General features: G+C 36.5%; 2 protein-coding genes across 5 annotated transcripts in view; one reads left to right on the forward strand and one right to left on the reverse strand.

The window, feature by feature from the left end:
• NCBP1 (nuclear cap binding protein subunit 1) overlaps window positions 1–1,159 on the forward strand; it is a 41,548-nt gene extending 40,389 nt beyond the window's left edge. For all 3 annotated transcript variants that reach the window (XM_082610524.1, XM_082610525.1, XM_082610526.1), the window contains one exon: window positions 970–1,159. In XM_082610524.1, coding sequence (XP_082466650.1) covers window positions 970–1,083 — 114 coding nt within the window. In that variant the 3' untranslated portion in view covers window positions 1,084–1,159. The remainder of the gene's footprint in view (window positions 1–969) is intronic.
• The window catches only part of XPA (XPA, DNA damage recognition and repair factor), a 45,356-nt gene continuing 33,448 nt past the window's right edge, over window positions 775–12,682 (reverse strand). The window contains exons 6-7 of one of the 2 annotated variants that reach the window (XR_014292667.1): window positions 3,357–4,840; window positions 775–2,733 (exon numbers count right to left, since the gene is read on the reverse strand). Coding sequence is in view for 1 of the 2 variants with exons in the window: in XM_082610947.1 (XP_082467073.1) it covers window positions 4,692–4,840 (149 nt within the window). In the remaining variant the exon portion in view is untranslated. Of the gene's footprint in view, window positions 4,841–12,682 lie in introns of both variants that reach the window. The other variant, XM_082610947.1, reaches the window with a different exon arrangement.

The raw sequence follows: 12,682 nt of genomic DNA on the forward strand, positions 1-12,682 counted from the left end.
AATCCTTTGTATCTTCAGACACTAACACCCCAAATCCTCATTTGTTTGTTCTAGAAAAATGATTAAAGCAGAAGGCATAAAAGGGGGGGGTTCTTTAAGGCTGCAAGCAAAAATTTATTCTAGATTTTTTAGTTACTGTCAAATTTAAAAGCTTTAACAGCCCCTAGTTAGTCCTATAGGAATCTGAGTATATTAAAGTTTATATTTGTACACATAGAAGAAACTATTTCATTTTCTGACTTTTTTTTTCCAGTTAGGTTCAACAAGTCACTGATTTTCAGTAAGACAGATAGATGACCTCTTTATTTTTAAAAGGTTAAAAAAATGAGGTTTTCCTATTTTGTGGAATACTTCACAGATCACTGGCTAATATCACCGGCTAATTCTCTAGTATTTTTTTCTTTTGCAAAGAGATACATTAAAGCCCTAACCAAAAAAAGGAAATTATTCCAAATTTTTCCTTATGTTTCAAGGACCATGGTTAAATCATGGTTACTTAGTAACCGTGCTATTCTTATTTGTAATGTATACCACCTCCCCCCAACCCCCCCTTTTTCTTAAATCTTCCTAGATCAGTCCCTGTCCCGACAGCTTTGGAAAAGTCATACTGCATTTTGTCCTGATTAGGGGGGACACATCTGAACCTCATCTAGAATAGAAGCAGGTGCTGCTGCCAGTGCCTTGAAGCATGAATTGCATTTACACAGAAGCAGGCCAGAACTGGATTTTTTAAATTATTGAACATCGCTTTGTTTTGTTGTTTTCTTTGAACTCGTTTACTCCTACATTTTCTTAATGTTGAGGCTTTTCAGGGGCCTATTATTCCTACCGGCAAAACCACTTTTTTTTTTTTTCCTGTTCTTTCCCATCATTCCAGTGTGGGTGGGCCGCTGAGGAAAATGTTCTGCAAGACTGCTTATGTGCTCTCTCTCCTGACCTAAACACTTACCCCCTTTTCTGTGTCCACAGCATCACCAAATAATCCAGCAGTACATGGTGACCCTGGAGAACCTGCTCTTCACTGCTGAATTAGACCCTCATATCCTGGCTGTGTTCCAGCAGTTCTGTGCCCTGCAGGCCTAAGGGTCATTTTTTTTTTCCCTTCCTGTCAAGATTTTTTTAAGATCTCAAAATAATGTCTTATTTTTGATGGTTTGAATGCTTGCTTTCTTGTAGCATCCTTTCTTGAAGCAGAGGGGGAGGACAGGACAGTGGAGAATATGGTATTGATTACCTTTAACTGCCCCCTAAAAAGCAGATATTCCCTAATGACAATAATGTGACAGTGGATGTATTATATATGTGACAGATACAACTTTTCTCTGATATTTTTCTCCTTAAGGCACAAAAGATAACTGATTTGAGGTATGTGAAACACTAGAGGTCAAGCTTACAAAGTAGTATATAGAACTGATGATGGATTTATTATCAAGTAGCATAGCTTTTCACAGCTCATGGGTAACATGGGTCATCTAACATGGATGAAATAAAACTGAAAATATCTTTTTTAAACTTTAGTATTTCATGATTTATCATCTCAGTCTACTTTAAAATTAGTGGTTTCTTACTAAGTGAGGTTTCTTACCTCTATCTGAAATTTTCTCTTCAAAGTATTTTTCATTACTGTAGTATTTTAAGACACTACTGTTATTAAAAGGTGTTACTAGAGTAGACGTTCCCAAATTCATCTGAACATAAATCACCTGGGGCTCTCTAAGGTTTTTTTTTTTTTACTTAAACCACACTCTCTGGGGGTGGAACACAGACATCATTGGTAGTTCTTAAAGCTCCCGGGTAATTCCAATGTGCAGATAAGTTTTAGAACTATCATCATCTTAGAACATTTGATCATTTCCTCAAATCTGAGACATCTGTCAGGTCATACAGTGAATTACATGCTAAAGTGGGATTTAGAAGTAGCTAGATTCGCTAAAACTATACTTGGCATTAGATGTAGGTTTGGATTTTATTTCTATGGAGTCTGGGTGGGCCAAGTAACTACTAATTCCAGAGCCTGTTTCGTATATGGTGTTGAGGCTTAATTAAGATGATAAAAGTACACTGTTAAATAACACACAAGGGATTATTTGACATTCCAAATCCTAACATTTTTAGACTTTTTTCATTAAACCTTCAGAAAAATTTACCAATAATCTCACAACTGAAAGTATCTTTGTGCATTTGTACTTTTTTTTAACTTTTAGTACATCATAAGTTTATGATGCATTAGGTATTTTCCATATTAATAAAAGCAGTCTCTTTGGTTTACCATACATTTAGTGGCTACAGAATATAGTCTACTCAATAGATGGAAATTCCTAGGATTTTAAAATACCGTACCATTTTTAAATACCGTACCATTTAACAAATAATCACAAGATTAAGGTTGCATGGCAAGTTACTGGCAGAAAAGGAACTAAAACCCAGGTTCTTTGCTAAATGGTCTTTTGTTTACACTGTTCCTCCTTCCCACAAATTATGTAATTAGAAAAAGCTCCTGTCCTCAAGAAGCTAAAGGATAACCATTTAAGGCTTTGGTTAACTTTGATCCTAAACTGCTTTGTAATCCTTTCATAATGTATTGCAAAGTTTGGCTAGTTATACTTACTTGATCCAGATCCTAGAGGAATTTCTAGGTTTTCACCTCCTTTCTCTTGGACCCTCTCTTCATGTGTAATGGTTGCTTCTAACAGTTGCTCACTGATGTAACCCTGCTCTGACCCAGTCTGGCAGCTAGGTATATGAAAAAACTGAATCAGAGACTGAATTTTGAAGAAATAAAGGTACAAGAGCAAACATTCAACAGTTGCTCTCCCCACTAATGAAGCTCACACAGACAAAAGAATGGCATGTCACTGTACATCATACCTTGCAGTAAATCAATATTCTATTAAACTGTGCTGATGCCATTTAACATGCTTTTGTCAAAGTGAACATGTACTTTTCCTTAACTCTCAATCTCCCAGGAATTATTCAGAAAGCAGTTCATATGAAGATAAGTTTGTTTGCTTTTCCTGGAAAGTATTTAGCAGTGATTTGTGTAACTTACTAATCTACAATTATACCTGAAAATGAAAGATGAGGACAGAACTTGGCAACCTGAGTAAAGCAGATCTGGCTGTCAGCGACAGCTGGATACCAGGACTGTCCTAAATTGATGAAGGTGAAGAGTGACTAGAAGCCCACCTCAACTGGACAAGTCTATTAACTACACTGGTCTTGATGATATGATGTGCTCATTAACAACTGGCTGTTACGTGCCAGATGCTATAGATTCACTGTATTTAATCGTCATGAGAGTCCTTACATTATTATATCCATCTGACAGATAAAAACAGGCCCACGGAGTAACTTACCCAAGGTCCACAGGTAGTAAATGGAATCTGAAACTACGTCCATGTGGTGGTTTTAGGGTTCCTTGTCTCCCAGTAGTAATGCTGTTGTCAGCAGCCTGAACCCCTAGTTACTTGCTGGGAAGGTGTTTTTTTTTTTCCCAAGAAGTTCTTGCTGCCCATTTGGAATCGCTTTTTACTGAGCTGTAATATTCAGCATAACACATTAAAAAAAATCAACAAGATAAATAAAACATTTCTGTATTGAATACTTATATAGGGAACAATTAGTAATTATAGTCTCAAGTCTTTGACTTGTTTTGACTTTTGCCCTTCCCTCAAGCATAATCTCCAAGAGCTGATCTAGAGAGAGATGAAAATGTACAAAAACTTCCTATTTATTTGTAGCAGTAGGATAAGAAGTCCTGTCAAAGAACTTGAAAATTTATCTAGTTTATCATAACTTGAATTTGTTTTTATCAAAAAAGAATGCATAGACCCTGTAATCAAGCACTTGGGATCAAATGCTCTTACTAGATATAACTACCTTGTAATCCTTTTGACAAGATAGAGGAATATTTGACTACCTAAACTTGATCCAGGTGTCTGGGGTGATGTCAGGTTGTAGGTTACCACTCCTTTAGAAGTGTTAAAACAAGCACAGAAGCAAGCTGTCTTCCCTCCCAGGATTAAATGAGAATACCTGTAAGGCACTTAGCATAGTGTCTGCATGGCACATGGTAAATGCTCAGTAAATGTTAACAAGTTATGATAAACTTATCACTACCTCTGATCAATATAGTTTTTCCATTTTAATCCAGATTTGAAAAGGGCTATCTGGAAACTAATATTAAGATCTATAGTAGTAAACCCTAAGGGTACAGAAAACTTGTCCCAGCAATAGCTCCCTGCTCCCTTGACTTGCAGACAGTATAGTCTAGAAGACCTGGCCCAGCCTCTGGGGTGCAGTGGTCTACCACCATCCCTGTTGTTTCTTGGGATAAGAATCCAGTTCAGCCAGTTTTTGCCTTTACTACTAAAAGCTCTTCCTCCTACCCCAGTCTAGGGTTTGTCTTGGTTGCTTATTTCTCAATTTTAGCTCTAACCTAACATTTTTGAACCTATCACTCAGCTCCCATACCTATTGTAGAAAAAATGGTCACAGACCCAATATTTTGCCCACAACCAGACCTGCTGGACCTTAACTGAAACTTTTTCTTAAGCCATAACATACATAATTATTGAAGCATTATTTATACAAGTGTTTCATTCATCTATGAAGACTTTACATTTTGATGAATTTTGAACAAGACCAATCTAAAAATTTCCACACTATAAAACATATCACTTAACTAAAAATCACATTTTCTCGTATGTCAGTTCGTGGCCACACACAGTACAAGTCTTCCGGTACATGTCATCCTCTAGGTGTTCTTCTGGTCCATACTCATGTTGATGAGCAACTGTCTCCTTTTTCCATAGACTGCTTCTCACTGCTCGCCGTAATTCTAAGAGAAAAATAAAAGCCAGTTTTTCAGTGGTGCTATTTCAGCTGTGTGTGTTTAAACCAAACGTGGTTTACACCTTAATTTTATAACAAGTCAAAACTGCTGATACAGATTTGGCAAGCTTACTTTCTTATCTCACTCACTGGTTTGGCCTGTGAAATTATTCATGTGATTGTTGGAGTTAGTGTGAAACAGGAGATTCAGAATTGAGGTACATGGACTAGAGGGACTGCAAAAAAACAGATTCAGAAGACAAGCGAAAGAACAGGGTTTGTTCGAGCAGCTGACTATGGAAAACAAGATGCCACAGCAGGAAAGGGCAATCAGCTGGGATGACTGAGGAGAAGGAGCATTTTAAATTCCTTGTAAGTCAGGAGCTACTTCTCTAAGAGGCAAGTCAGACTTTGCTTGCAAGAAAACTAGAAAGCCAAGAACTCCACCACTAGCTCATGGCTGTTAGAAAAGCTGCTCGTGCAACTGACCTTATGTCTATTAAATTCTTTACCTTATAAAATGAGAGCAATAGTTTAGGACATAAATTGCTAGTAATCATTGCAAAGTACAACATAAATAAAAGAATCACTGACTATTAAGACCTGGAAAGAACCATGGAGTTATTTTACTTCATTTTACTTTGCAGGTAAGGAAATTGAGCAAAGATAGCATGGGAACCCAGGTCATTTATTCCAATGTTTAGAACTTTTCCTGCTACATCACGTTAAGATGTCATTTTCATAAAGAAAAGTTATGTTGGATGCTCTGAAAAGTGACTAGGACATTCTAAAGTTCACACTGCCTGTTACCTGAAGAAACCAAATGCTTTGTGTTAATCAGAAATTAACAAGCTAATAACATCTCAGTTTCTAGTTTAATGAATAAAAAGCAACACGAGTTGTTTTCAGTTTTCTATTCTGACCAATGATCCATCGAGCCCTGCACTTTTGACAGCAGCACTACCTAAGGGAGGGTATGACCATTATCTTCTATAATCTCAACCTTAAAATCAAAGTACACCAAGTAATCACACACATTTTCTTTAATCCATTTTACTGTGATAAGTACTATCAAAGTAATACTTGAACCTTTGTATTTTCAGCCTTTATTTGTACCATGAGGATAAGCAAGCAAATAGGGCTATGTATCAGGCACTGTTCTAAGCACTTCATTTATAAACATTTAATCCTCACAACACTTTGCAATAAGTACAACTATCAACCCAATTTTACAGATGAGAAACTAAGGCTCAGAGAAGTTACATAAGTTGTGTCTAAGATCAGGCAGAGGCACAGTCTAGCTCAGGCCATGTTCTTAACCACTAAGCTGTGATGCCTTTTCATACACCTCCAACATGAAAAGCACTTTATCTGAGACATTTTCAAGCTTCAGTGTATATACCTCTAGACAGTTTCCAAACTAGGGAGAAAATCATGTTCATCCAAACTCTAACCTTTTATTCCTATATCCTCTCATATTCTGAAGAACCCTAATTTTTCTAAACGTATCTGGAATGCCCTTTATCCTTTTATTTTTCTACCTCGGGATATTTTTAAAATAAAGAATAAATGATATGCTGACCAGAACTGCACAGATGCCTCATGGTTTCAGATAATGACAGGAAGATGTCTCCTGTCCAAGTTCCAATACCAACTTTTCAACTTTGCTCTGATGTAAGGTATCCTGGCCACTTTCCCTTTACTACCCCACGAGGAAAATCTCTCAAAATCTGACTGCATCCCAGTCACTAAGCTAACTGCCCAATTTGTGCATTATGTGAACTTAGGGAGATAAGAAAATTTTCTTAACACTAAAAGAATACTTACCAAAAATCCAGCTTACTAGGCATAATTGTCACAACTGAACATAAGGTTTTATATTGACTTTATGGCTTTTCTTCCCATCCTTCAGCTAATCTATCAAGGTCTATAATGACAATAAAGCCATATCTTTAGACATTCCTGGAAAAACTTGTGCTAGGAGGCACTAAAACAAAACAAAACTGGTATATCTGTCATTTTCTTGCCCTTCTTTCCCCACATGACCAATCTAGTCTTAAAGCCATGAGGTGGAGCAAGTGGGCATGGGGAGGGGAGGGAGCCCAAGATAGATAAGGAAGGTCTCCTAGAGAGGAGGCAGCAACAGTGAAGGGAAATTAGGTACATTCCACTAATCAAATAACTATATATTATAAAGGATAATGGAAATCAGGTTTCTCACTGTCAAAGAAGGAAATTACAAATAAGGAAGAAAACCAGAATAAACCCTAAAATTTTGGATTAGAACTCGGTATATCAGTGTAAACTCAAGGTTTTAATTATATATTATAGATAGATATACACGTGTTTTAAGCTAGAAAGAAGTGCTCAAAGAATGATGAAGACATGTCAAAAGGACACAAGACCTAGCTTGAAGATACTCCTAGGGGCCCAAATCTGAAACAATTTGAGCACCAAAATAATTGAGGACAGAAATGAACCAAAAGCCACTGAGAAGAACAGGAATTAATGAATCCATACCAGTAAAAAACAAATGGGGGAATGATGCTATAGAATGCCGATTTCCAACTGGTTAAATGTGGAGTGAGCGCTGAAGGTAGAAAACAATTTTTGCAACCATCATACTAAATACTGATTCAGGCAAGAACCATCCACGGATGAATGTTAAATTTAGGGTGAAGTGTTGAGGAGAAGCAGGACATTCAGGTGGTCTTACAGGGTTTTTTTGCTTATCAAAAATAAATATTACATCACCACTGAGGGCAGATGGATATCACACGCCTCCAGATGTGATGCCCTAGAAAAGTCACTTCATTTATGCTCTATCCAACCTGAAATGAATAACCCGAATCTAACCACCAGGAAACATCAGAAAAACCCCAAATGAAAAACATATTACTACAAAAAAGGCAGGCAGGGGAAGAGAAAAGACTTCTTCAAAAATGTCAGTGTCATAAATGATAACGGCTGTGGAAATATTCCAGAATAAAGTAGTTTAGGAAGACTTGGTACCTAAAGCCAATACCTGATCCTAGACTGGATTCTGTACTAGAATAGAAAACTACACAGGACATAATTGGGTCAACTAACAGAATATGGATGACAGATTAGATAAAAATATCAATAGTATACTTTTGTAAGAGAATATTCCTATTCTTAGGAAATACACACTGTAGTATTTAGGGGTAAAAAAGGGTGGCAATGTACACAACCTACTCTTAAATGGTTCAGAAATAAACGTGTGTAGAGAGAATGCAAATGGCATAAAGTGTTAATAGGTAAATCTGGGTGAAGAATCTGGGTGTCCCTTGTACCATTCTTATCCCTGCAATTTTATGTAAGTTTGAAAGTATTTCCAAATAAAAACATTTTTAAAAGACAGTAGCTAGATTGACGGGGCTTCCAATGGCCAAATTTGGGCATCAAAATGAATAATCAGGAATGGACAGACTGTAACACTTACTTGAGAATAAGAATCCATGAATCCAACTAGTACTAAAAAAAAGCTCTTCTTTCCAAAAGAAGCCAAAGAGTAATTGTAGAAATAACAGAAAAAGAAAGTCACCATTTATATCCACCCTAATAATAACTGACTCAGGCAAGATTTAACCTGGGTGCTAAAACCACTGAGTGAAACTTAAGGAATGAGATGTTCACATAGTGTCAGTTACCCCATAGATTTCTTATTAATTACAAAGGGGAAAGGGTACCTTTACAATGGGGAAATCTGGCAGACACTGCCTTACCTAAGCGATACCATGTGTCTCCTGAGGTAACCAACCAGAATCTAATTGTGAGAAAACAAACTGCTAATAAACCAACGTTGGGACATTCTTCAAAACAGGTGGCCTGGATTCTTCAAAAAGGACAATGTTATGAAAGAAAAAGGCTGAGGAACTAAAAGAGACTATGGATATACATCATCCTTGATTGGCCCCCGGATCCAACAACTAAAAAGCTATAAAGGATATTGGAACAACTGGGGAAAGATAAATAATATAGATTATATACTAGGTAAAAGCATTATATTAATGTTGTTTATTGAGTGTGATTATTTTTTGGTTAGCAGAAACATGTCCTTATTTATAGTAGATAAATGCTTAAGTATTAATAAGAATCACAGTGTCTACAAGTAACTCTTAAATGGTTCAGCAAAATATGTGTGTGTGAATGAGGGAGAAAAAAGTAAATGTGGCAAAATGTCAACATCTGGTGAAATAAAAAATTTGTTTAAATAAGGATTAGAAAGTTTTTCACATTACTTTATTTAAGCAACTTAAAACTTTGGAAAGTAGAGGTCAACTACCTACTGCTGAGAATGAGAAGAAGAGGTGGAAAGATCAGAGACTTTAGAAGAGTGAGAAAAGGTCTGCTAGGCCTTGGGAAAACTAAGGAAGCCTTGGGGGTGGAGCGGGGACATACCAAGCAGCCCTGAAAGCCTAACCGAGGCTGGAGAACAGAACAGCGGTTACCGCGTTCCAACCTCCTGGCCCCACTGGCCTAGGATTTCACAACACAAAAAGCTGTAGACTACTTCTCTGGGAAGGTTATAACATTGTTCATGATAATCATCAGTCTTGCTACTGATTATCTTCAGGGACTGTTTCTATTTTTTACCCGAAGAAGTTTTCCCCTAAATCTTTGTTTCAATGAAAAATGTATTTTATACCACTCTACAACTTGTGTTTTATCCAGCTTAATATCTTAATTTTACAGAAGAGGCAGCCTGTATCCAAAGAAGCCCAATGCTGTTTACCAGGTAAACTTATAAAAGAACTAGTGGAGAGAGACCAGATACTTCTAAATAACTGATGGGAGGGCAGGAAGTTTTGACATAGGGTGCCCATTGGTAACGAGAGGGAAAAAAAATCACAAGGAAATAACATATGAAGCTTTGGTCTTACTTTGTCCTCCAAAACTAAGGATAGGAAACTGTGTCCTTCAAACTCCCCTGAGAGAAGTCCAAAAATAGTCATAAATATAACCACTGGCCCAGAATTTAAAATGTTCACAAACTTAGAAGGAGCCCCCAAATGGGATTTTCTCACCCACCTCTTTTGGGGAAAAAAGTGCATACTAACAAACAATGAAGATTAATTGTTCTTTGTTTTTAGAAGGCTAACCTCTACCAGTATTAAGAGAAAGCTGAGTATAACTTTAAAGAAAAGCCTTACAGCCACCTTATCTGTGAAAAGGAGCCACGCAAACCCAAAATGTTCTGTGCATTTGCACCAATTCAAAGTTCCCATCCAATATCCAGGCCAACACATACTGCCTTTTTAAAAATCTAGTTAAACTAAGAACAGTGATGCCGTCCTTTCTACTTCTGCCTTCTTGGATCTAAGAGATCTGTAACAATTTGAACTTGCCGACAGGAAATTCTTTGTCTTTCACCTTGTCTACATTTATATATACACCTTACACTATCTATAATTTTCTTCTCTAGTAAGACCAATTATTTCTCAAACTGATGAAGTAGAAGATCCTATTCTACAAGCAGGTAAATGTAACCTCTTACCTCTCCATAAAGAAGTAAACTTTGTGTCAGCTTCTTTGTGGACCAAAATCAGAAGACCAAGAGGAACCAGGTTCCAATTTCTTTTGAACTAAAAAAACTTTTAGACTTGCTTTTGTTCCTCTCTGTTCTGAGCCTTCTGAGCAAAGTGCATAGTAAGCTCCTCGTTTCTAATTTCTACAGTGTCTACTCCACTCTCAGCCCTCTGTGGCCTAGTCAGGAGGACAGGAACATATCCACCAACCTCTAAAGTAAATCAACAAGAAGAAGCCATAATTAAAGAAGGCATGGCACTGACCTCAGCACGTTAAAGACCAGAAGACAATGGAGTAATGTTTATACCACTGAGAGAGAACTCAGGTTTTCATATGCAAGAGAAACAGAAAAACATTCTTAGATTCGTAACAGGGTCTTAGAAAATAAACCATTCTTGTAACCACTTGGAAAATTTCCTCAAAAAACATGCTTCATCCAAACAAGAAATAAACTGAATTAAAGAAACCAGTCTTAAGAGGTCCAAGAAAAAATTTAGGGCAAATTCAAACTCTTCAAGGATGAGGAAAATCCACAGTAGTTTATCTGGTGGATAATAGCAGCAATTTAACATAGCGAGAAAAACAGCCAATTATGTTTGAGTTTATACTTCTTTAAAAAAAATACCCATGTGAACTGTGTAAATCTTAAAAGAAATGTTCTATTCATGCTAATATTTAAATAGATATGACTATCTTAATAGAATTGTTATAGAAAAAAGCATGAAGAAATTAAACAGATGCCATCCATCATGTTATTGTTAGTCAAATTATAGAATTTAGTCCCCTTTAGATGACATCTTGACCAAACTACAGAAATATTATAGTATCTAATAAAACTACAGATACACCCTCTTTTTAAAAATATTTCATCACTTTGAAGGTGTAAGTTTCTAATTCCTTTATCCATATATTATTATCGACAGCAAAACACCATCAGGACAGTGGTTTGAGGAGGCGGCAGAAAGGGAAGAGCTGGGGTGGCTCAGGGAGCTGGGCTACAAACACCCGAGGCTAGTGTGTGATCAGGCTACCAATGTGCCCTCCTCTGTCACACCCCTTAAGGTGCCTTCTGTTACGTGATCCCTCAAGGCTTTCCTTGATGTTGAAAGAGAAGAAGGGTCGGGGTAAAACATGGAAGAGATTAAAGAAAGGACCAAATTCAAAAGAAGTCTTTCCAAATCCTCTCAACTGGCCCTTGCAGGTATTCTGGAAGACTGTGGTACAGAAGTGGCTAATCGGGGGACGAATCTTCAATGAAATGCTCTTACATGGCATAGTTTGCTATAGGAAACCTCTCTACAAAGGCATAGAAGTGTCCTTATTACCCTCTGATTCAGGAAATGATATGTTAAGTAACTATAATTTATATGAAGATGTGTATAAGGATGTTTTATCATGGGGTTGTCTGTCTTTGATAAATTTTTTTATTAAACTTTGATTTTTATTCTTTACTGTTAAGTTGATCAATTTTATATATCAAAAATTTCATTTTTAATCAAAATTAAGAAAGCTGAATTAGAAATCTGAAATATGCTCAACTATTATTCCCTTCATATAATTAAGGAATAAAGCAATCATTGACAAATATTTGAACATTTACACCCAAGTCCAAGGATATATAAGTGGATCTGTTACCTGCCTTCATTATATAATATCTACAGGGGAAAAAAATAAAACTTTTCTCTAAAGAGTATCCTTGTACAGCAACACATGCAGAACTGTCATATTCTTATAATAGGTACATAATATTCCATAGTAATACTACGATCTATGGGATGTCACCCTGCCCTAGTTCTCATCTAAGCAACTTATGTGTAATGTCTCACTGATTCCTCACTAAACTTTTATAAGGTGGGTGGTATTATCATCATTTTTATAGTTGAAGAAACTGAAATACAGAGAAGTTTTTTTTCTTCTTTTTTTTTTTACAGAGAAGTTTTGATAAACTTCATAAATGTCCAACTGTGCTTCCATTTTTATAAAAATTTTTAAGGGCCTATGCATAGAAAAGAACAGGAAAAATAGACCTTAAACTGTTACTGATGATTGTCTCTGGGTAGTATAATTATGGGATAGAAGTTCTTTATAGTTTTCTAACTTCTCTGCACTGCACATGAATAACTCTTGTACTGAAAAGGGGGAAAGAATTCCCTCACAATAAGAAGGAACAAGGTAGGCTTACATTCAATTTTTTTTTTTTGCTCTTTTGTTTTTAAGACATCTGATCTTCATGCACCCTCCAAAACCTCTTCTAAATCCTAAACACATAAGCAAAATTACTTATTATGGCTACGATACT

The sequence above is a fragment of the Mesoplodon mirus genome (assembly GCF_964341445.2).
Source record: "Mesoplodon mirus genome assembly, chromosome: 1".
NCBI lineage: Eukaryota > Metazoa > Chordata > Mammalia > Artiodactyla > Ziphiidae > Mesoplodon > Mesoplodon mirus.